At 39.2% G+C, this 24,179-nt stretch overlaps 1 protein-coding gene across 1 annotated transcript in view; it reads left to right on the top strand.

Annotated features, from left to right (window-relative positions):
- The window catches only part of atp11c (ATPase phospholipid transporting 11C (ATP11C blood group)), a 39,377-nt gene extending 15,232 nt beyond the window's left edge, over window positions 1-24,145 (top strand). Inside the window, exons 3-32 of the mRNA XM_029513254.1 lie at window positions 1,613-1,702; window positions 6,012-6,092; window positions 7,015-7,122; window positions 7,791-7,919; window positions 8,487-8,575; window positions 9,611-9,661; window positions 10,093-10,157; window positions 10,285-10,366; window positions 10,452-10,602; window positions 11,226-11,423; window positions 11,772-11,942; window positions 12,944-13,022; window positions 13,062-13,155; window positions 13,298-13,369; window positions 13,465-13,538; window positions 13,643-13,746; window positions 13,935-14,116; window positions 15,022-15,288; window positions 15,382-15,559; window positions 15,690-15,792; window positions 15,897-16,042; window positions 16,310-16,369; window positions 17,017-17,144; window positions 17,574-17,709; window positions 17,812-17,877; window positions 17,984-18,087; window positions 18,201-18,357; window positions 20,240-20,348; window positions 21,364-21,395; window positions 21,649-24,145. Of these exons, the coding sequence (XP_029369114.1) occupies window positions 1,613-1,702; window positions 6,012-6,092; window positions 7,015-7,122; window positions 7,791-7,919; window positions 8,487-8,575; window positions 9,611-9,661; window positions 10,093-10,157; window positions 10,285-10,366; window positions 10,452-10,602; window positions 11,226-11,423; window positions 11,772-11,942; window positions 12,944-13,022; window positions 13,062-13,155; window positions 13,298-13,369; window positions 13,465-13,538; window positions 13,643-13,746; window positions 13,935-14,116; window positions 15,022-15,288; window positions 15,382-15,559; window positions 15,690-15,792; window positions 15,897-16,042; window positions 16,310-16,369; window positions 17,017-17,144; window positions 17,574-17,709; window positions 17,812-17,877; window positions 17,984-18,087; window positions 18,201-18,357; window positions 20,240-20,344 (3,270 nt within the window). The 3' untranslated portion in view covers window positions 20,345-20,348; window positions 21,364-21,395; window positions 21,649-24,145. The remainder of the gene's footprint in view (window positions 1-1,612; window positions 1,703-6,011; window positions 6,093-7,014; window positions 7,123-7,790; window positions 7,920-8,486; window positions 8,576-9,610; window positions 9,662-10,092; window positions 10,158-10,284; window positions 10,367-10,451; window positions 10,603-11,225; window positions 11,424-11,771; window positions 11,943-12,943; window positions 13,023-13,061; window positions 13,156-13,297; window positions 13,370-13,464; window positions 13,539-13,642; window positions 13,747-13,934; window positions 14,117-15,021; window positions 15,289-15,381; window positions 15,560-15,689; window positions 15,793-15,896; window positions 16,043-16,309; window positions 16,370-17,016; window positions 17,145-17,573; window positions 17,710-17,811; window positions 17,878-17,983; window positions 18,088-18,200; window positions 18,358-20,239; window positions 20,349-21,363; window positions 21,396-21,648) is intronic.
- The last annotated feature ends 34 nt before the right edge of the window (window positions 24,146-24,179 follow it).

Below are 24,179 nucleotides of genomic sequence, written 5' to 3'. Positions count from 1 at the left end.
CAGCATCTAAAAAGGAACAAAACACAGAGACCATCACCATCCTGAAATGTTCATTGGCTCTGCATTCAAAAATAGCCAAATGAAGGAGCTAATCCCTAATTTGAATCAATGGAATACCTGTAGTCCCACAAGGGCTGACTTCCTAGGCAGTGCAAATAGAGTCAAAGCCATTGAATTTGCTTTTCCTCTTCACCTTCTCTAGCTCAGTGAGAACACACATATGCAACAGTCTGGGAATATTGAACGGCTCTAATCTCTCTCCCCTTGCCAAGCCCTTCTTTTACCTGTCTAAATTGGCCTGAAAAAAAAAAAAAAAATCAGATCTGAATGCGGAAATTATGCAGGAATATTATTCAGCAAAGAACAGCAAAAAGCAGTCCACATAGTATAAAATAGGGATGTGCCAAAAATAGATTACTATGAGAATCACGATTCTCATTTACTACGATTCAGAATTGATTTAAAATGTCTCAAAATCAATAAAAAAAAAAAAAAAACAGGCTGTCTGCCTCCAATTTGTATGCAGGACGTCCTGACGTCACCACAGAGCCGGTTCTGGAACATACACATGAAAGCACCAACACAAGGAGGAAACTACAATAATGGAGGAAAAAGATATTCAACCGGCCCTGTCCTCGTAGAAGGCAAAGATTTGGACTCAATTTGGTTTTAACCTATAAAATCAGTTTTTTCCAAAAAAACGGGGCGGTCACCGTTCTTTGCAGTTGCCCAGTCCGTAACTTAGACACGTTCAGGTGCCCCTACCGGGAATCGAATCGCACTCTTCATATTTGTTTTTTGTTTTTGTTTTGTTTTGGTTTTTCCCCCCAGTTTTTCTATGGAGCGGTCAAGTCTCTCGTCATGTCTAGTCTCTAGTCTCTGAAGAGGTCCAGTCTAGTCTTTGGGGGGTGGGCAGTCTCTGAAGCTGGGGGTCCGGTGTCTCGTCTTGTCTGGTCTGAACTGGTCTAGTCTCTACTCTCCACAGGGGTCTAGTCTCTGGGGAGGTCCCATCTCTGGTCTAGTCTGGTCTGGTCCAGACCATTCTTTCCTTTTTATTCCAGGGATCCAAAAAAAAAAAAGTTCATATAAAATGTTGGCCAGTTCCATGTTGTTCTGTGTTTGTAATGAATTAATGAGTTTTTTTCATGATCGCAGGGCCCTATTTACCGCAGGCTCGGGAAGACCGAGCTTAACATGAGCTTCACAGTGTGCAAGGTTTGCAAAATGAGGATTAAGCACTTTGGGAACCCATGTTTAACTGCACTTTTTTTTTTTTTTATATAAAGACTTTTGTTACTGAAGCAATATGTGATATTGCTTTTCTGCAACAATTCCATCTAAGTATAGATAAATGTTTCAAACTTAATTAAAGGGGAAAAGACACTGAAATGTCTCCATTTGTCATTCTGCCTTGTGAAGCAGACTGGAGTAGAGCAAGAGGGTCCTTTGCACACCTATAGATTGAAGCAGAAATCATTATAAATCAAATCGTTTTGAATCAAATCGTAGCCCCAACAATCGTAAGGTAATTGAATCTTGAGATAGTAAAAGATTCACCCCTAGTATAAAACCTGTTTCTGTTACTTACATTGATGTTTTTTTCCTCCCACAGTATACAGTGTGGAACTTTCTACCAAAGAACCTGTTTGAACAGTTTAGAAGAATTGCCAATTTCTACTTCCTTATCATCTTCTTGGTGCAGGTAAGGACATGCTTTGTCAGTGTTCCAACACAAAGAGAGAGCAGTTGTGTATTATTGTGGAATAATGAATTCATTAAGACCTGTTGTGCCTGTAATTTTGAAGCTGTCACAGCTTGAGCTGGGTGTGTTTTTGTTTCGTGAGAGACAAATGTAGTGTTTTACTGTAATCTAATCAATTGGTTAAAATTTTGCAGCTCTGCAGCTTTACATTGCTACTTTAGAAAAATTTTTTGAATGTGAATTTATGACAAGGTATTAGTGAGCCAAGTGTAAATTTCTAGTCTTTATATACACAACTACACATAGTATATAAGTCCCAAGAACACATTCATTAAAAACAAAAGGCCTTTGTCGACATTAAGATATACATATATTTCAAGTTCAAGTGTGATGTATACATTTAGCTTCAAGATTAAGCATAGGCGCCCCCCCAACAAAGATGTATATTTTTAAATAAGTGCCCATTTGAATAGTAGTAGTAGTAGTAGTAGTTAGAATTTTGTTTCGTTTGTTTTGTTTCTTCCAGCTTTGTTTGATCATGCATAGATCAAGACAATTAATGAGGGGTTTTACAGGCTCTGTACATGTAGGCTTTATTTTTATGTCTGTAAAGATTTTTTTCCATAATTGGGTTACACAGTTGAAAGGATACTCTCCTGCATTTGAGAATATTTTACCTTAACTGTCACTCACCCAAAATTACGACAGTTCTCCACCATCTAAGAAAAGCTAGTTTAAAATTGTAACATTTTATTGTCACTGCTACGGTTCACTGAAAAGAAAAACTATTTTGGTTGGTTTTATATAATTATCTTTAAATTCTCTGTGTGTCTGCCATTGTTGGCTTGTGCTTTGTGTGCTGCCTTATCTTCCTAAGTGGAAACTGAGCTTGTGCTGACTAAAGTGTATTGACTGGCATCCTTATTCCCTTGGCCTGTGCACTTAAGTCTCCTCTCCTCTCTGGAATCTGGCGGTTCATAATTGAAGTGGGGGACACAAAAAATGTGTTGCTTACATCTGCTCTTGGTCTTCTATCATCCCTGTCTCTCTCAATCCCTTTCTGATCCACAGAGATGGAAACTATCTTCTCTCTTTTTAGCCGTAACGTAAACTATTGTGTCAAACAGCCTTCTAGTGTAAACAATTTCTGGTGTTGGAGCTGCTCACGAGGGATGTGCTTTCTCTTGTTGCATACTGACTGAATCAGCTCACAGAGTGACTGCGTCCAAAAGCAAAGCAGTCTGTTAAAGTGAGAAATATCAGCGTCCAGCTGTCACAAAGTTATTCAATCGTCAATAGCAGATCCATTTCAGTGTTTATTTGCCCCTTGGCGTTTGTTGTCATCTATACTTTAAAGTGACACTCCAACTGTTATTCTGGTTTGGTTTAACTCTATTAGGCTCGGCTAAAGGATAAGAGTGTTGGTTTTTGAACAGTTGTAAGTTAATGTGTGAAATTATTGTGATCTAATGCAGAACACTCATGTGGGAGTAAACCACCAAGCATGTGGGCACCTCTCACACAGAATGCCTATTGCTGGCATGTACGCACAGGGATTATCAGTGTGGGATGTGTGCTGCATAGAATGTATGTTTGTTTGTGAATATGTTGCATTTGTGTGTTTGTGCCTGTGCATGTGATTTATGACTCAGTTGGTGTCCTGAGTTTGCTGATGGTGTTTACCCATGCTGCAGTGTGGTTGGCGTTTTTCCACTAATCCAGCCTCTCTTGAGGGGCTCCTTATCCTAACCACTCAGTTTTCCCCATGTCGTCTGTTATTATGTCAGAAAAAGATGAGAAATGGGTATACAAACTGTTCTCTCATTTTGCACCTGCATCTCACATACAGAAATAAACCTAATATCCCCTGAGAGGCTTCATGCAAATTCTCGACCAACAACTAAATGTCATGCATCTTTTTTGTCTGTCCTAGCTTCCTTTTGTTTCCATCTTTGTCATTTGTTCTCATTCTTTCTGTCTTCCTTTCTCCCTTTGTCTCCCACATTCCCCCCATCTCTCTGCAGCGCTGCACTGCTGACGTCAGCAGCCAGGAAGCCCTCTGTACTTCTGAGTGCCACAAATAGACACAGGCTGATAAAAAAGCAAAACCCTTCTATTAATAGCCCTGCATGTCTTTGCTTGAATTGGATCAAATAGAACACTGTGACTGAGTAAGAGAAACAGTAATGGAGCAAAATGAGGGTAAGAGGGAGAATGAGGGTATGAAGGTGTAGGAGGATATAGAGGCCCCCAGTGCTGCCCTAGGTCTCTAGCGATCTGCTGTCTGTTGCTCACTTTGACACACTTCCCTGCTCAGATGAAGGCTTCATGCTGCTGCGCTCTGCTTCTCTGATATCACAGCATCACATCAACAGCAGCACACAGCTCGCTTCTTTTACTGAGATTTTTTTTTTTTATTTTTTTATTTTTTGGTGTGTGTGCAGTGGAGGAAAAGTGGATATAGGTGGAGGTTTGTTGTGAATCAGCACAGGAAAACAGGGAAAGCCAAGCTTTGCAACAATTGTGTGTTGTTTGGCAGAAGGGAGCATTTGAAAGTTGTGTGTCACTTTCATCACTAGTTTCCTGTTGCAGTATTTTCAGAACCTGTACTACTGAACCATCAAATGACAGTTAAAATCTCCCCACCCATATGGTGGGGAGGTTTTAAAACTCATCAAGTGTGACCTGTGTGGAATGGAACAAGCCAACCATAGAAAAAACACACTGCTATGGTATGATTGTTTATAGTCCTGTCAGTCCTGTTGCTGAAAGATGCATCAACATCTAACAATATGGAGGCTGAAAGTTTGCTTTGTGAAGCACAATCTATTTGCAGTGGTCACTTTTTGTAATGTTTGGCCATCTGCCTCTGCATCAGAAGGACACCCTGTCGTCAGTCCTTCCTTTGGTTGCTATTTTTCTTTCTGTTTATAAGGAGAATTTCAGTACACTCGTGTATAAGATGGGAGCTATTAACTTATTACAGCTAAAAATAAAATGCTTCACTGCCTCTCTCCTATGTTCATCACATCTATACTTAGGGGGAGTACTCTGTTTTTAAGAACTTGCCATGCAGTGGAGGCCTAACATGCCCGGGGTAAACTGAGCTTTTCTCAAGAGGCATTTAATAATCCACTAGATAAGTACCATATAGTTGTATACTAAATGTAAGAAATGCTAATATATGATTCTGTATCCCATCCTCATGCGCACACACACAACTCTTTGGGAGCAATGAGTACTGTTACCTCTGACTCTCTCTGTTATTACTTTTTCGTCTGTCTCATGGGAATTGCTAACTACTACAAATATAATGCAGACTCTCCTCTGAATATGCACTCTTCCAAGTAGTCGATGTGTGCTAGTCCATCTGTGCCTTGAAATTGATTTATCCTCCAGTGAATGGTAATCAAAGGAAAGCTTGGGTAGGCTACCACCTCACTGCTCTTGTACTGTGTGTATGCATGTGTAGTTAGTTATTTGTGTGGATACAGAATTGCACTGTGTGTTGATGTTTGTCAGTAATTACTGAGTGAGCAGCAAGTTTGTTTTATTCTGAGCACAGGTGAGAAAAACACCGGACACTGCTTCAAAACACGTCTCCTGCTCTTACTTGAGCTGATGTGTATCTGGCAGCTTGTAATATTGCTGGTCAGAATACCAAATCCTTGGATGAACCTGTCTGTGTGAGCTGTAATAGGCACACCACCTCAGGGGGAGACCAGACTGCATTCATGACCAGAAATGCCTGAATAAATCCATCATATGATGGTTTTACGAAATGCACAAACACACAAGGCCATTTATCTGCTGAGGTTTTAGCTTGGAGCCTTGGTCAGGCGCTGCTCTGAAATGGCTTGGGATTACCTGAGGACCAGACCCACTTCTTTCTTATTGCACACATACATAAAAAGCACAAGGCATGCACACACATTGTATTGCTAGATTCCTTCCCACATAGTTCAAGGCAAGGCAACAAAGTTTTGTGTTAACACTCTCCCATGCTGGAGGTACACTGAAGTGTTGACATGACTGCAGATTGAACACACTTGGTTCGTGACCTTTTCCTTCAAAATGTATTCCTGTGATTCCCACTGATAAACAAATTTAAGGAATGGTAGATATGCCTCATAGAAACAGACTGCCCTACATTTAGAGGGCACACACTCCTCTCTCAGTAACTATGACGCACATGTGCTGCAGTTGGATTTGGTTTTGACATATTGTATTCAATTCATAGTTTATCAGATTGAAGGTCACATGCTCATCATTGAGTGTCTCTCAATTTAATTATTTTCCCTCTCAACAGGTGATAGTGGACACTCCAACCAGCCCAGTCACCAGTGGCCTACCCTTATTTTTTGTGATCACAGTAACAGCTATTAAGCAGGTAAGACACTACCTTATGAGTAAACATGCCATTGTTTTCCCTGCTCCCCTGTCCTCATTTCCCTGTATTCTCTCATTACATTTTATCCTTCCTCCCTCTCCATATTATATGATAAGTCCCTGGTCTTCACAACTCCCTTGCTGTGATTTTTGTATAAAGTATGTGACTAATGTTCTCTTGGGTTGTGTATTTGTATGCTCAGCTGGAGAGTTCTGATTTGGGTTCAGTTCTGGGATTGTAAGTAAATTGAGAGAAAACAAGTCTATAAAAGAGATACAAATTATCAAGGGGAATGTCTTCCTTTGACTTGTTGTTGCTGCTTTGTCCAAGCTTTAGATGTATTGTTTTAGCATTGGCTTTTAGTTAGTTTGCTACTGGGGCTTTGAAGTACACAATAGTGGGTGGACTTCCTTCTGAAAATATATGTGGCGCACTGATAGCACTGGACTGCCTTCAGCCAGCTTTGAAGTGGGACACCAAGGCGGTCTGTCTGACCCAATTAGTCAGGCTGAAGTGAACTGTGTAGTTCAACTGACCATCCATGGAATGCCTTCCCTCTTCCCCCATTTTCATCCACTTGGCATCATCTCTCTGCATCACTCATCCAGATTTTCTCTCCTCTCCAATTACCTTTTCCAGCAGTCCTAGTTTTTTGGCTCAAGGTTTGCCTGGGCACACACTCTGGGTTCCCTCTCTACCCACTACATCTCTGCACCATCATCCATTCATCATTTATTTCTTTTTTAACCTGAGCTAGTACTGTTTCATGGTATACTGTTCTAATGTGCTGCTGGACCAACAATGCCCCATTCTGCTGCTGCAATCAATCTTTTTCACATAATTATGACTAACAAAATGTATGGATTATATTGTATGTGTTCATCAACAAAATAATGCAGTTCTAATTTTGATGTTTTCATAGGGCTATGAGGACTGGCTACGACACAAAGCTGACAATGAGGTGAATAAATACCCAGTGACAGTACTAGAGGATGGAAGCAGGATACGGAAGGAGAGTGAGAAGATTAAGGTACTTTTCAGCAGTCACATCTTAGCTTAGATCCACTGAATTAAAATATTTCCTCAGAGACATGGCTAGGAAGAAGCTTGGCACAACTGAACTGACTATATTTTCAAACAGGTTTCTATAATTGATGTATACAGAGTGTTGTGTACAGGTTATTTCTTCAATGCAACCCTATGTCTTTTCTTATGGTAACAGTAATCAAACCGTTGAGGCATGTTGGAAAGATTGCGCTATTTTGTCAGTAATCTTAAGTGACCCGAATGACTCCTGGTGGGATTGTAGGGCTACTGGTGCTGCTGACACAACTGAGAATTAACATCCAGCTGTCAAATCCAAGACAGTCTTGTTTTATGTACAGCTGTGAACAGCTGCTCTCTGCGCAGCAGCTTTACACAAGTTAGCTGTAAGATACCTCCTAGTGCTAAAGGAGTCAGATTGTAAATAAACATTTTACAAGCAAAGGAGAGCCAGATATCCATAACCCTTCATTACTTGCAGACCAAACCAGAGCTAAGAGATGAGTAAATATTGGCCAGTGGTCAGTGGAGGATTATATCATGTTGGCTAACACATTAGCAGCAACAACTTAATAAGAAGTTGACAGCCATGAGCTCATAAGAAGAGTTAGGAAAGAGCAAACTGAAAATTATTTGCCCGTGGTATTTGACCAGGTTGGGGATGTTGTCGAGGTGGATGAAGACGAGACCTTTCCCTGTGATCTGATCCTGCTGCAGTCAAGCCGAGACGATGGCACGTGTTACGTCACCACAGCAAGTCTTGATGGAGAGTCCAACCATAAAGTAAGATGGGCATCTCTGCTCTTACCAATTGTACATTACAGGATGGTTAGTTTGTAATATTTTTAAGTATTTTCATCAACATTTAGGTTTGGAAGAAAATATTTCACCTACTTATATTAAATTTTTTTGTAAATATGATGATTATTAGGGTATTAGAAGGGAAGTGCACATTTTGGAGCATTAATAGTTAGTTGGATTATTTTGACAGTTTTTTATTTCATGTATTTGACATGTATGTATGCATGTATATGAAGAAAGAAAAATCTAGAACTGCACCACTTTAGGAACAGTGTTGGGGTGAACCCTCTGAACAATATTTGACTTCCTTGCCTTTTTCTCCAGTAATATCTGGAGAACATGAGAAAACTGGTTGTGTTTGTCACAGATAAAATTGAAATATAATGAAACTTTATTTGTTTGAAGAAAACTTTCTCATGTTTGTCCCCAAGTGTCAGTCTCTGTGTCTTGGAATCCATGTTTGCATTTTATCTAATATATATGTTTCATTGGTTAAAAGGATCTCTTAAGAAGGCTCATACTCACAGTTTATATCTCTCCCTTTTTCAGACACACTACACAGTGCCAGATGCAGAGAGGGATCTGGAATCTCTCAATGCCACCATTGAGTGTGAACAGCCACAGCCTGACCTTTACAAGTATGTACTCATCATGTGGCCCCAGCAGATTTACACTACAAGAATTTGATGCCTGTAGATGGTTTGGAAATTGAATATTCAAAGCCAGTTGAAAATGTCCTGCATAACTAATAATTAGTCTACTTAGTGGAGAGATTTTGGAAATTCACTGTCTCGATTATGTTTTGTTAGCTTCATATGAGAAATGTTTGAAGAGGGCCCAGTATTTTCAATGCTTATTCATCTGCTCAGCAGGATCAACTCTTTTTTTACTTGTAAAGGTCCCAATTCAATGAAACAACAGCTCCCCCTTAGGGCAAAGAGTTGAAATATTGTCATTAAGTCAGACATCAGGATGGCGTCTGAGACATGCTAAGTAAACTATAGCATTGAATACTTATTATTCAGACTCAATTGAAAATTAAATTTTAGCCAGTATGTAGCTTTGGATCCAGGCCCCTTCTAGCTGTTCCAAAACTGAAGCTTAAATTTAGAGGGAACAGTGTTTTGCTATCACAGCTCCTTGACTTTGGTACAACCTGCCTGAGGAGACAAACATGGCACAATCAGTGACTTCTTTTTCTCAATGACGAAAATACATTTTTCAAAACTGGCTTTCATGTGATGCCATTGTTTTACTCTTCTAAATAAATTTTTTTCTAAAACTTATTACATTTCCTTTTACAAAAAAGTGATGTTTCTGTTATGTGTGTCTGTGTATGTATTAAATTATATAAATTTAAAATTTTCTTTTCCACTACTTTTGTGTACAAATTTTGCAAGTGTGTGCATGTGTGCTATCTGCTCCCTGTAATTTATTTTGAAGTGTATTTTCTGTCCTCCCTCTCTAAATCCAACTTTTTTGTGGCCTGCTCTGTGTCATATGTCAAAGCACAAAGTGCCTAGTGTCTTGTTAATTAAAAGAGCTCTGCTTGGCTTTGGTACCTCAAGCTCAAGCCTATTCTTGTTTGAATAGATTAAATAATGAGCAAAACAAATTGTGCATGCTTTTTAAATATGCCATTTTCTGATTGTGTGTGTGTGTTTTTGTTCCAGGTTTGTTGGCCGTATGCACATCTATACAAATAATCAGGAGCCTGCAGTGAGGTGAGAGGATTCATGCACAACCATTTCAGCTCACTTAAAGTGAGAGAAAAATCAAAACTCAGTTGCTTAAGCACTCATTTGTTTCCCTTTGCCTCACCAACAAATCATTAATCCATCGATCCTTCATTGCAGACAAGCATTAAAATGAAAAGAGGTTGGCATGGTGTCTGCCACTGCTTCCAAAGCAGTCCCACAGGCATTTATCATTGACTGCTTTGTAACAACCATAGAAACAAAACAAATGCCAGTGTCCTTCTCAAGAACACTGGGACTTGTGTAAGCCCAGACTGCAGTCATACAGTATATTATCACTGCGTATTTTAAAGTAGATGCCAGCTTGCCTGCCAGGTTTCCAATTAGAGAATAGGAGTGTTTGAACTGCACAGCTTATAGATGACTACACTGATTGATATACTGACGTGAATGTGCAGGTCTTTGGGCCCAGAAAACCTGCTGCTGAAAGGCGCAACTTTGAAGAACACGCAGAAAATATGTGGTGGGTCAAATGATATCCACTTCATTACAATAGGCTATAACCTATTACTGAATGTGGCCTGGTACCTTAAAAATTTTATCCCTCCTCTTTTTCCTTTTTTTTTTTTTTTTTTTTTTTTTTTTTTAAGGTGTTGCAGTTTACACTGGGATGGAGACAAAGATGGCTCTCAACTACCAGGGTAAATCTCAAAAACGCTCTGCTGTGGAGAAGTAAGTTCAGAGAAAAGAATGTTAACAAATTTAAAGTACGTGACATATCTTTGGCACTCTTTCATTTAGTTTCCTGCATTTTCAGGTCTATCAACGCCTTCCTTCTTGTTTACCTTTGCATATTGGTAAGCAAGGCCCTTGTCTGCACTACACTTAAGTATGTTTGGCAGAGTAAACCCGGACAAGATGAGCCATGGTATAATGAGAAAACCGATACAGAGAAGAACATTCCTCTGGTAAGTACATATTTTAGTAACCTGCCTGTCTTGTTGTCAAACACTAAGTTAAGTGTCAGAAAGGCATCAAATAGCATAAACAAAGTGCCAGTATTGAAGACTGTTATTATGTGTATAATATAGTAAATACCCTCTGATGGCTCATAGTTGTAACTTCTGGGCACATGGCTTTATCCATCACATTAAAGTGCTTTATGAGACTAAGTCTCTTTAGATAAACACCAGTAAAACTTAAGATTGACATGGAACTGACATGGGCTGTTTCCAAGGCTGCCTGACTCCTCAGTGAAATTCGAACACAAATGCAACACTGAGATTTGTACATGTTTAATATTTGTTGTTTGGATAATTTAGGACTAGTAATTTCCATCTGAGGCACTGAGTGTATTAAATTTAAAATGGTTGCAATTTCGATAAAGGTCCCACAAATGTTTCCTGCTTGCATTAGTTTGAATGCAAGAATTTAATTATAGTTCTTAGTGTGAAGTGATTCAATATCTTATTTTATTGTAAACCAATTTAAATTATTTACAACAATTATTTACATGAATCATAGTCATGAATATGACAAAGATTATTGATTCATCAATCAGGCATGACACACGTTTTTTTTGTATCCACAGGGTGTGAAAGTGTTGACTGACTTCCTGTCCTTCATGGTGCTCTTCAACTTCATCATTCCAGTGTCCATGTATGTGACAGTGGAGATGCAAAAGTTTTTGGGATCCTTTTTCATTACATGGGACAAGGACTTCTTTGACCCAGAAATCCAAGAGGGTGCATTGGTCAACACTTCAGACCTGAATGAGGAGCTGGGACAGGTAAAGAAATTACAGTAAAAACTGGGGAACAAATATGTGGCTAACACACTGCTACTGTAAAATATGATATATGATGAAATATAATACCAGATTGGCTGTGCAGATCTGATTGTCTCTCTCTTCTTTTTTTTTTTATTAATCACACTTTTATCTCAGTGTTGCCGTAAATCAGTCACACTTGGTTTGCAAGATGATTATTTAATTTAAAGTTGATGCTTGGTTAAACTGATTAGTGCACTATAATTCTCTCTCTGGGAGTAATCTTATTGTTGGAGCCTGTGAAATGGGCAACTAGATCTTGATGGCATTGGAAGAGTCTGCCATGCATTTTTATCTCATTGCCTGCAGGTGGAGTATGTCTTCACAGACAAGACGGGTACACTCACTCAGAATAACATGGAGTTCATTGAGTGCTGCATCGACGGCTTCCAGTACAAGTACCAGGACGCAAGCTCAGAGTTGGATGGGTTCTGCGTCACAGATGGACCTTTGAACAAACTACAGCAGAAAGCTGGCAGGGTGGGTGTTGTGGTGTCCCTCCATCTGTTGTAAAAGTCACACACGCAGCAACATATGGTCATCACATAGCTCATTGCAAAGAAAGACCCTTCACAGGCATGTAAAGTCTCTCTTTATGGCATTTAAACATATGGACTGAACATGGAGCAAAGTGACTGTGTGCTCTTGATATAAACAACCGATAACATACACACTGTGACACTTCAACGTGTGCTGATTAGAAGTTATTTTAATCATATGGTTGTAAATCAAGGGCTTTATCTACACTCTAGCTACTGTTTATGGTTCCATGTGAGTCAATATAATACTTATTAAAGGCATAGTATGCAAATTTTATATGTTAAAATGTATAAAATGATCAGACCATTACTATTTCTTACTGAACTTGCTTTATACTTGATGTTTCCATCAATTTAAAATAAAAAAATGCACAGTTTTCATGAAGATTGTGGCCCATTTCATGGGTTTGCGTGCCAGTCACATCACGTCCCCGCTGAGCACGGAGAATGACGTGACAAATAAAACAGACAGCAACCCGAACCAGCATCGTAGATGAGGACCTTGTAACCTCCTGCTTAGGGGGCGCGCACTCTACCTATTATGCCTCCACGACATGGTCACCCCCTGATTTTTTTATTTTTATTTTTTTTTTTTAGGCTTGATACACTGCTTATCTCTGGGTTATTTCTTTCTGTATATTTTAGCCAAATAAATGTTTTATTAATTGGATGTCTAGAGCTGAAGTTATCAGAGAAACAAGCTAATCAAACCTTATCAGTCATCCCCTGTCTATCAAACAGCAAATGTGAAACTCTGATTCTGTTTTATTCAGTGTTGAACAATTAACACTGAAAAATATCTGAAGTGGGTTAAGAGACCCGTAATGAAAGAAAACACAGATTGTATGTTTTGGTAAAAATGATTTTGAACAGTAGTGAAAGAGCAATTTCTGAGAGGATTTTACTTTAATGTATGATACCATGTTCATCCTATGTTATTAGGAAAGGGAAGAGCTGTTTCTGCGTGCCCTGTGTCTGTGCCACACAGTCCAGGTGAAGGAGTCTACAGAACAGGATCAAGGTCAAGCAGACAGACTGACAGACCAGGTGGATGGCTTAGGGGTGGATGGCGAGATGCCCTCTCCACCACAAGAACAGAGAGGTTTTATTGCCTCCTCACCCGATGAGGTTGCTCTGGTCAAGGGTGCCATGAGGTAAGAGATGGGCTGTTATGACTTAAGTGAGTTAAAATGATGCAACAGCTCTCAACAACAGCTTCCCAAATAGGAATGGCAAGGAAAAGATTTTATTCAAAAAATTCTTCATGGGTTTATGATGATTTGTCTCCACCTGTAGGTATGGCTTCACATTTCTTGGTCTTGAGAGTAAAAACATGAAAATTCTCAACAGGAACAATGATGTTGAAATGTAAGTCGGTCATTACAAATACTCCTTTTTGTTTAGGGATATTTTCCTCTGTTTACTTTCTGCACTACAGCTTATTCTTTTTGTACTTTCCACAGGTATGAACTCCTTCACGTGTTGAGCTTTGACCCAGTGAGAAGGCGAATGAGTGTGATAGTCAGATCCAGAGCAGGTGAGTTTTAGTTTACTTAGTTTACTATGCACACACCATGGTTTAGTGTTTGTCTTCAGCCCTCACTTAAATGTTTTCATATGCTTGTGTATTTTTTGTTCTAGGTGACACTCTGCTATTCTGTAAGGGGGCTGACTCATCTATCTTTCCCCGTGTCAGACAGGAAGAGGTTGAAAGAATCCGTATGCATGTGGAGCGTAATGCAACTGTGGGTATCAAAAAAAGAAAAATCCTTTTACAAATTTAAAGTTTAAAAAGTATGCACTCCATCTTCGAAATTATCTGAGAGCTATAGGAAAGCAATGATGGGTAACAATGATTTCCAGAAATGTCAGATTGTTTAATTTTTATTTGTTTTTTCGTGGGGGTGGGGGGATCATATATTTCACTCTTCAGGAGGGCTACCGAACACTGTGTGTGGCCTACAAACATCTCAGTGAAGAAGAATACCGCCAGGCAGAAGAAGGATTGAAGGAAGCTAGATTGGCTCTGCAGGACAGAGAAGAGAAACTCATGGCTGTTTACAACCAAGTGGAGACGGGGATGAGTCTGATAGGTGCTACTGCTGTAGAGGACAGGTGAGTGCTCACACCTCTCTACAGCCTCTCACCGATGAGTCTGTTGATGTTTAAAATGTTGACTGTCTTGCATTGCATGCAAATGGTAATGCTGCTGTTGTATATCCTTTCATCAATCTCTTTAAAGATTAGCGAATGCTCTCGCACAATGAAATTTCATTTTGTGCCTAGTAATTATGAAAAGTAGGCCAATGATCACTATTGTCTGATAAGCTTCATGTTTTGATGTACTATTGAGATATATATGCATTTCATGGTTTCTGATCATAGTGGTCATAGAATAGTACTTTTTTTAAGTGCCATCAACATTAGAAAGTGAATTAACTGCTACAAGAGTGATAAAACAATTTATTGCTGCACCTACATATCTGTAATATGTTACTGCTCTTTTTGTATTAACAAATGAAACTACAGGGAAGAGTTTGCACGATTAAAACCACATTTTCCCCTAGCAACTTATGACACCTGTCTGAGAGAGTATACATTTTCTTTTAGAATTTTTGTTTCAGAGTAAAGCTTCTTTTCCACTGGTCAAAAAATCCACTATCATCAAGTACACCAGCGTGGTGTTATTACACCAACTGCTATACCGCAGTCAGGATGAAACCCCTGCAGCTGCAGCCCCAAAATAAGTTTTTAAAACACACAGTCGTTCATAAAAGTGACTTACCTGGAGGCTGGCAGGACCACTGTTCCAGCTCATGCTTTCTTCCCTCCATCTGTATTTGTGTCCTCTATAACTGCAGGTGATGACATTGATCCCTATCCTTGTGTGCGTCCTCTCGAGTGTTTCAGCTGACAGTGTAAAAGGGGTCATCTGCCTGTTTTTTACAGATTTACTTGTGCTCATAAAGTGTAAGCATTCCTCCTTTATCCCTTCTCTGTCTATTGTTCCTACTCCGCAGGCTTCAAGAGGAGGCAGCAGAGACAATGGAGGCTCTGCAGGGGGCAGGCATTAAAGTTTGGGTCCTAACCGGGGATAAAATGGAGACAGCGAAGTCAACCTGTTATGCCTGTAGGTTGTTCCAAAGACATACGGAGCTGCTGGAGCTGACAGTGCGCACACTGGAGGATGGAGGGAGGAGGCGTGAGGAACGACTCCATGATCTTTTGATTGAATATCATAAGAAAGCAGTCCAGGATGCACCATCAGTTAAAGCAGGTGTCACCAGGTTGGTATCCAGATGTGATCATTTGCTCCTACTTAACTAAATAGCTAAATCTGACAATTAAACGTGGTCCAATTTCCTGTTCTGTGTTAGGAGGAGCTGGTCTTCAGCAAACCAAGACTATGGATTCATTATAGATGGAGCCACGCTTTCAATGGTGCTCAACTCCTCTTCTGAATCCAACTCAAGCCGCTACAAGAACCTGTTCCTGCAAATTTGTTTTAACTGTACAGCTGTGCTCTGCTGCCGCATGGCTCCCCTACAAAAGGCACAGGTCAGAATAATCAGTTAAAACGTGTTAGATATTCATTCAGTCATTATTAATTAAACTGTTTTTGCATCTTGGTTTAATGTTTTTGTTTTTTTTTTTTTTTGCATGTTGCCCTTTTTTCTTGCATCTGTAGATTGTGAAAATGGTGAAGAATTCTAAAGGCAGCCCAATCACACTTTCCATTGGAGATGGTGCTAATGATGTCAGCATGATTTTGGAAGCTCATGTTGGAATTGGTAAGAAATCATGTGGTGCCTTGGACACATCCAATTGATTCAAAATGGCAGGGGTACTTTTTAAGGAAAGACGGTGTGTAATTATTTGTTCTTGGTGTTTTCAGGTATCAAGGGTAAAGAGGGTCGACAGGCAGTGAGGAACAGTGATTATGCCATTCCCAAACTAAAGCACCTCAAGAAACTTTTGTTGGCTCATGGGCATCTCTACTATGTTCGCATTGCACACCTGGTGCAATATTTCTTTTACAAGGTAGGAGGAATGGACACTCGCATTAACTTCTTATCAGCTTTCAGGCTTAGAATTGGTTTTGCCTTTAAACATTTCCCAGTTAAAGGAACCCTCACTTGATTTAAGAATAATGCAGTAAGGAGAACAAATGTGACAGAATTAACCTTAACAATTTCTTTTTTATAGTTACATCAAAAGTATGTGGGAACTTAAGACTGCATTTGATGTTTATAGATGTTTTTATTCACTAGTTTGAGAGTCTCTTCTCTTTCTCTCTTTTCACTGCAGAACCTTTGCTTCATCTTACCTCAGTTTTTATACCAGTTCTTCTGTGGCTATTCCCAGCAAGTGAGTACATCCTACATCCCATTTTGAGATTCAAAGATGGTCTGAACATGAAAGGAGGCAGTGTCCCTTGAATCCACATGTTCTCTTCCTTCTGAATGCCAGACTCTTTCCCTCAGATTGCCGCCCCCCTCACTGCCCCTGGGATGTTTGAGATCTGACTGATACACTGATTTACACTGTACAAAGTAATACAGTGTAAATATTTTACTATTACAAAGTAATACAGTTTTTGTCATGCTCTGCTATCAAGGTACACTATATGTGGACATGATGAAATTGTGGTACCATTATCATGGTAACACTTGCTATTTTCATACAAAACTGCTCCTGATGTATAGTAATTCTTTTTTGTGTGTTAATTAATGCAGGCATAATCCTTTTTAGATAATTGATAATGTTTTGGTATTTTGGTTGGTAAAATGTGAGAGGGGAAATATGTTCACACTCTCTCCTCCATTTTAGATCTTTCATAAAAACATGAAAGATCTATGTAAGCCTGCTTATATGGCATACTGTATGTGTAAGTATGATGGTGTGTATGAGTTTTATCCTTTCCATAAAATTAACCCCTGGTTGCCCCATCCATCCTTCCCCTCCCTACCAACCCCTCCCCCTTCACTCCACCCTCCTGCTCCCATACTTCCCAGCCCCTGTATGACGCGGCCTATCTGACGATGTACAACATCTGCTTCACCTCTATGCCCATCCTGGCTTACAGCCTCTTGGAGCAGCACATCTGCCTTGAGGTTCTGCTGGACAATGCTATCCTCTACAGGTAAACCTGGGAACTTTTCTTATCTGCAATATGCCTCATAGCAGATGTGCTAATTAAATTGCTTTATTTAAGAAAAAGAGAAAAAGAAAAAGAAAATATATATATATACACATATATACATATATATATATATATATATATATATATATATATATATTTATACACATATATACATATATACATACATATATATATATATATATATATATATATATATATATATATATATATATATATATATATATATATATATGTATATATATATATATGTGTGTGTGTGTGTGTATTTTAGATTCTAGTTAGACTGTATATTTTTGTGTAGGGTTGCAACATAACAAAATGAGGGGAAAAAATAAAACAAATAAAGGCCCTTTCACACTCTGAATATTCTGTTAAACACTGGTTTTTCTTTTTAATAATTTTATTTAGAGAGATTGCTAAGAATGCCATGTTACGGTGGGGACCATTCCTCTACTGGACATTACTGGGAGTCTTCCATGGCTTGCTCTTCTTCTTTGGTGTCCGTTATCTGTTCAGTAACCCAGCACTGCAGGACAATGGCCAGGTTTGTCATCTGATTTAATTCTCATTTGAAATGGGTGTATTGTATCACTTGAATAAACACTGTGCCCTAAAAACATCAGCTGATTAAGTCACTTTAATCCAGGTGTTTGGGAACTGGTCATATGGAACAATTGTCTTCACTGTCCTTGTCTTCACTGTCACATTAAAGGTAAACCACTCCCTTTTTGTTCATATATTGCCTCTCCAGTAATGCAAAAGCAAAGTTTGCTGGATATTTGACATGTGCATTCAGTGGCTTTTCTCTGCTGTTCTAGCTTGCTCTGGACACTCGTCACTGGACATGGGTCAACCACTTTGTAATCTGGGGATCTCTGGCTTTCTATGTCTTTTTTAGCTTCTTCTGGGGTGGAATAATATGGTAAATACATAAGCCAGGGTTGAATAACCTATTTAACAGTATATTACCTTTTATTTATTTGGAACTGCTGCCTAAGTTTCAGCCAGTGAAACCCGGTGTCTTCTGTCATGCAGGCCCTTCCTGAGGCAGCAACGTTTGTATTTTGTGTTTGCCAACATGCTGAGCTCAGTGTCAGCCTGGCTGGTCATCATCTTGCTCATCCTGCTCAGCCTACTGCCAGAGATCCTGCTTGTGGTGTTCCGCAAGCCCCGCGGCCCTCGTGCTCGACAGGTAGAGTTGAGAGAAACACACACACATTTAGACTCTCTTTCTCTCTCTCTCACTCTCTGTCTCTCTTGCTCTCATTTCTCTCTTTTGTTCATGTTTTCTATGTACAGCAAATGTCATGACAGATTAAGCATTTATTTTGGTTTGTTTTGTTTTTTGGTCCCCCCTAAGGATTCCTCATTTTTATTAATTTTGCCCACCATTCATGTATTTCCAAGTGAGATGAAATACATATGTGGGATGTAAGGTGGGCGGATCTTTGTGTCTGCAGAGTGATGTTTGCTGTTGTGGATTGTTGGTCTCCACACACTCACACTTCGGCCCCTTATATTGTTAGAGCAGGAGGATAAGAAAGAAATGTGAACTGACAAGACAAACATCCAATCCGCGAAAGCACTTTGTTATATATTCTGTGATTTGGGGTAACATTCAAGAGCTATGATCCTATTAGTCATCATAAATGTGGTAATGGATTTTGATATAGGAATATTCAAAAAATTATAAATGACAAAGCACAGAGGTGTTGTATTTCTTTTTCTTTGCATCGTTAAACGCTGTTCAGCAGAAGACAACTTTCCCAGGCATATTTTGACATTGCAACTAGCTCCCCATGATGCTAATTTCTTTTCCAAGCAGCTGCATTTAAGTGCATTCCACATTTGTTTTATTAAATTGTGTCTCGACTTGTTTTATTTGGGAAAAGTAATAAACCATGCAATGCCTTGCACATGTTTAGAAGGAAACAATGGATTTTTCAGTCTACAGAGTGTAAAAGACAGCTGTTATCCATTTTTAGAAGCTCCCTTTTACACTATTTTTAGACATTTCCATCACACCTTTTGTTTTCCTAACTACTATTCTCACTTTACCACTTTAAAATTTCCACTTATGCTGTGTCCTCCTTATTATTTCTTTTCTCCTCCTTTCTGGACCTGCCTCCCTAAAGATGAAACATCGCCTTCCTTCCTCGGGGACATCTACTATCTTCATGTTGTCGCAGACCACTAGCACTCACAGCTTCTCGTGGAGTGACTGAGGTCTCTTTTTCTGTCTGTCATTTCTTATACTTAAAACTCTTCACGCAGAGTTTCTGTGTCTGCCAGTCTTGATTGTTTCCCCCCTGTTTAGTTCTTCCTCTCTCGTTGTTACTCATTCTTTACCCCCTAAATTACCTTGGGCTGGTGCACTTTTCCAACTTGATCTGATGGATTAGGCCACATAAATGAGATAAATGATAAAAACCTCAGGAATGGCATCCTTGGTAGGCCCAATATTTAAACCTTGACTTGAGTGCTTTTCTTTATATATACATTTCTTAAACTGGGAGGAATGTTGGTCATTGGGACGGTGTGTTCCGAACTCTGAAAGCAGTTTGCAACCAGTCCTCCATCCTTGTCTGTCCAGCTGTTGCAGTTAGTGTTTTCTCCTAGCTGCCTGTGCTGCTCCAATGCCTGCTGCCTCCGCATGTTCGGTCAGGTGAATGCAGCACGTCAAAACACCAAAACTTACCTGCATGAAGCTCAAGTAAAGAACCTCATACTGGATCCTCACCGCAATCACAGCGGGCTACTGCATTTTGTCGTTGTGTGTGTGTGTGTGTGTGTGTGTGTGTGTTGCGCAATATGTTCTTCTGAGAAATCCAAAAACACTGAACACATTTTTGAAGATATCTGAAAAGTTATTACTGCAAGAAAAGGGTATTTAAAAAGCTATCTGAATTACATTTCATCATTCACCTGTCAGTTTTGAAGTTATTGTATCTGTATATGTTTGTTCCCTGTGTATGTATGTGTGCAAGGGAGAGCACAAGTGGAGAGAGAAAGCCAACAAGTGTGTGTCTGTCAGCATAGTGATGTCACTGGTGTCTCTTGCCTCACCCTTCTAGAAGAACCTGGTTCAGTCGAGTGTGGGGGGCCTGCAATCTCCCCGGTCTTCGGCCAGACCCCTGCTCATGAGAACCTTTTCAGATGAGTCCAATACTGTCTTTTAAGCAGGTACCAGCCCACTTTCAGGCCACTTAAGCCCCTGCCCCCCCCCCCCCCCCCCCCCAGTTCCCCAGCCAATCTGTCCTGGTCCCCTAACCTGTTTTAACAACAGAGTCAAAGGCATAATGGCATACAGATCATAATCAGCAAGGCACAGTGTGGTGTTGTGTGAACTTCTTTTGGCTGGCTGAAGAGATGCATTTTTCCACATCAGTACTTGTGTCAACATTTTTAGATTATAATAACCAAATGGAATATTTTTAATGTGAATGTACTTCTATACCAAATGATGCAAATGTAACCTGCTCTTTTCAGCCTCCTTTTGAAGCTCAGCTTATTTATCCCTGCATGTGCTTTTAAAGCCCCAAGATTTGAATGTTTTAACTTCAACCTCTCACATATATGGACCGATGATGTCTGAGTGTGTGGTGGTGTTTTTTTCTTAACTGATAGTGTGAAACAGAGCTGGTCTGTGATTGTAACATGCCCTGCCGAATGTGTGTTTACTGTTTGTCTGTGATGGTTTCTTTGTGGTAGTTTCAATGTTTTTACACATCTGAATTTGTGTTGGTGGTGATCGTCCTCTTACCTTTTTTGGCAAATAATGGTGCATAGGTGAGAACTGAGCTTGGTTCATTGCATGATTCGATGCTGCCTTAAGCTGAGGCCAAATGCAGGGGTGAGACACCAAATTAAAAGAAAATCCTGATACTAAAGAATTACAGAGGTTAAAAAAACAAGTCAAAGTGGGAAATATATATCCTTGAATAATGTCATTATAATCTTTTATTAATTAACAATTTTATATACACATTACCCATAATGTCACTTATACAGAATACTTGGACTGGTGATATTGTGTGAATAATTGTTTCCAGTTTTTTGTCAAGCCCCTGCAGGTCAGAATGTCATTCATAATGTCCTCCAATTACTGTCATCCAAGGGCGCATATATCATTGGCTTAACCATTTTAGGTTTTTGTAGCAGTTTTCATAGTTTAACTTGCTTTTTATTTTCCCTGTAGCTGTCAGAGGGTGGCCTCCTACAAACATCCAGGTAAACCACAAAGAGACAAACCTAACCTTCTGTTCTGTCCCTGTTGAGCTTCAACAAATCAGTAGCCATGGGCAAGTCGTTGAGTGTTTACTTTTTAATAACTGTTTGTCCTTTGGTGGTGGGAATTGTGTTGTTTATATGTCTAATCAATACGTCTCTGTTGATTTTGGCTGATTTTAAGTCGTTTCAACCTTATCGTGCTGGTGCAAGCTGATACTTAAAACATTTAAGTAAAGTCTGTCTGCTTTTTCAGATCGCAGCTGTCACACCAATGTCCTATAAGCACCTGAAGGATCGTGAGTAAAAGGCAACAAGGACTCACAACGATGATGGCAACAGCCACCTTCAGGATCCCATGCTTGTTGGGCTAGAGATGATCTGAGAAGAAGAGGAAGAAAAATGCTGAAAAAAAGAGAGATGTTCTTACGAGGAGGGAGGGATGAGAAGGAATTTAGCCATCTGTTGACCTGTGTTTTTCTGCCCTGTCCGTCCTCTGCTCAATTCCGCAGCTCCCAACCCCCCCTACGCATGTCTGCAGGGCAGTGCCCTGTAATATTCTTCAAAATATCTACTCAGATGATAGGCATGAGTTTACTTTCTTTTACTTCTTTCCTTTTTAAATACTAGCTTACAAATGAATGCATACACGGCTGCCTTGTCAGTAGCTCTATTCAACTGCTTTGTTTTAACAAGCAGTTGTAATATCCACTCCAAGAATGGTTCACCTGCATGAAAGAAGGCTCAAAGAACACTTTACTCCACTGACGTTCAGCCACTATCCTACAAAGTTTTTATTAAGACATGATAATACCACTCAGTGGTTACATATGTCATTCTACTTTTATGCAATTATTATGTTTTTCAGAAATTATTATTTAAATTATTATCATATTTTTCAGAAAATACACTCACCCTCAGGTCCAAAATTTTTCAAAATTTAAAATGATTGAATATGATTTCATAGCTGCAAACCAATTGTTAGAACAGTTTTCTGGTTTATAGGTTGTGATAATTTGTTTCCAATGGTGAATATACAATCTCGATTGAAAACTAAGATATAAAGACAGTTAATGGAGAATATAATACTACTCAATCCAAAAAGCGTGTGTGTGTGTGCGCTAGATCTTCCAACCTCAGAGATAATTTTAAGAGAGATTAAGATGAGAAATTTAATATATGTGTTTTACTGTATATAACTTAGAGATATATAACAGCACCTGCTCAAAGCCAAAAAGATTAACATGATGCTAAATGATTTTGTCCACTCGACTGTGATCTGAAAATGACAAGTTGGTGTGTGTATGCATGTGTTACATAAGTAAGTGTGACTGCACTAGATGAGTAAAGCCAGATATGTCTGTGTCATGGAAACCAGGATTACTTGAACCTTGTTGATGTAGTTCAGTCAGACATTTCCTGCACTATTAAGGAAGGTTTATTCATTGCATAGCTGCTCACTGAGGCACATGAGTATATGCCTAAGCATACACATGCACATACGATAGGTGAGAACATTGTACACACAAAACTACACATTGTACACATAAATGCACACATGCACTAAAGCCTAAATGAGGTATTTATGTTCATTACCCATTATCTTAGTCTGTAATTTGTCTCCGTCAGGTTGAAGTTGGAGTGCAAAGAAAATCAACCCCAGACCTGCAGTCATCATAGTTCATGCTACTGTGAGGTTTAATGTTATCGCCTGTCTCTGGTTAAATCTGCTGACTTCCAGCAGGACTATGAACAGTTTGGCCTTTTGTTCTTACTTTTCTTGTGTGTAGTGCTTCATACATTCCATTTAAACATGCCATGATTTCAAACACTCCAAGATACGGTTTAGAAATTTTTGTTCGCCTTTTCTTTACTTCACAAACGTGTATTTTCTATTTGGCATATTTATTAAGTGTAATTTTACTCACAAATGTTATATTTTTATTGCATAAATCTTTTTTATTCTGGAAAATCTGTCAGCTTTGTGCCAGTTGAGTTTAGCCTGTGTTACTCTAACCCTGATGTGAACCCATGCCAATCCCATTTGAAAGTCTTTGTCATATATGCAAAGACAGGCAGCCCCCAAAACACTCCTGGCACCCAAAATTTAACTTTCAACCAATTCCATTCTCTTGTGGGAGATCTATTAACTTTCAAGTGATGAGCCCTGGTCAGTTATCATTTATGTTTTATGTTAGAACTATTACAGAATCGGTTAGTGTGGCAATTTTTATAGTTCACAACTAAACTGATCTCTATTCAAACAATAACCCCAGTACAAAACTTTTAACAACTGGACTTGTATTTCACACCTCTGATTGTAGCCTGACATATCTGATACAGTTAATCTGCAGAATGGCGCAGGCTGTCATAACACCAAGCAGAGATTTAAATCAAGTTAAAGTTGCTTTGTTCTTAAAAAATGGAAATATTAACACACCTGTCAGCAAAATTTTCTACTAAGACGGTCTGCTTTTCTGATGTAAGGATTGTGTAGGAGGGTTACGACACGTCATCTTCAGACTTACATTGTTCCAGATGTACATGTTACAAGAGGACTCAATTAAGAGGGGCTGCCTGCTTTGTCAAATGAAAAACCTTTAAGTGACATCAGAGATGCTATTTTCTTCCAATCTAATGCCTGTCTAATGAAAAGTATAAAATAACGGATTGTATTTTTAATGCAACCTTTTCCAGCCACTTTTTGTAAGAAAATCAAAAAGTCTTAAAAAAAAAAAAAAAGCACGAGAGGCTCTGTGGTTGTGGACACTGTCCCTGTCTGTGAGG

The sequence above is a fragment of the Echeneis naucrates genome, chromosome 10 (genome assembly GCF_900963305.1).
Source record: "Echeneis naucrates chromosome 10, fEcheNa1.1, whole genome shotgun sequence".
Classification (NCBI taxonomy): Eukaryota; Metazoa; Chordata; class Actinopteri; order Carangiformes; family Echeneidae; genus Echeneis; species Echeneis naucrates.
The sequence above is the reverse complement of the archived record's forward strand: the minus strand, read 5'-3'. Positions and strand labels throughout refer to the sequence as shown.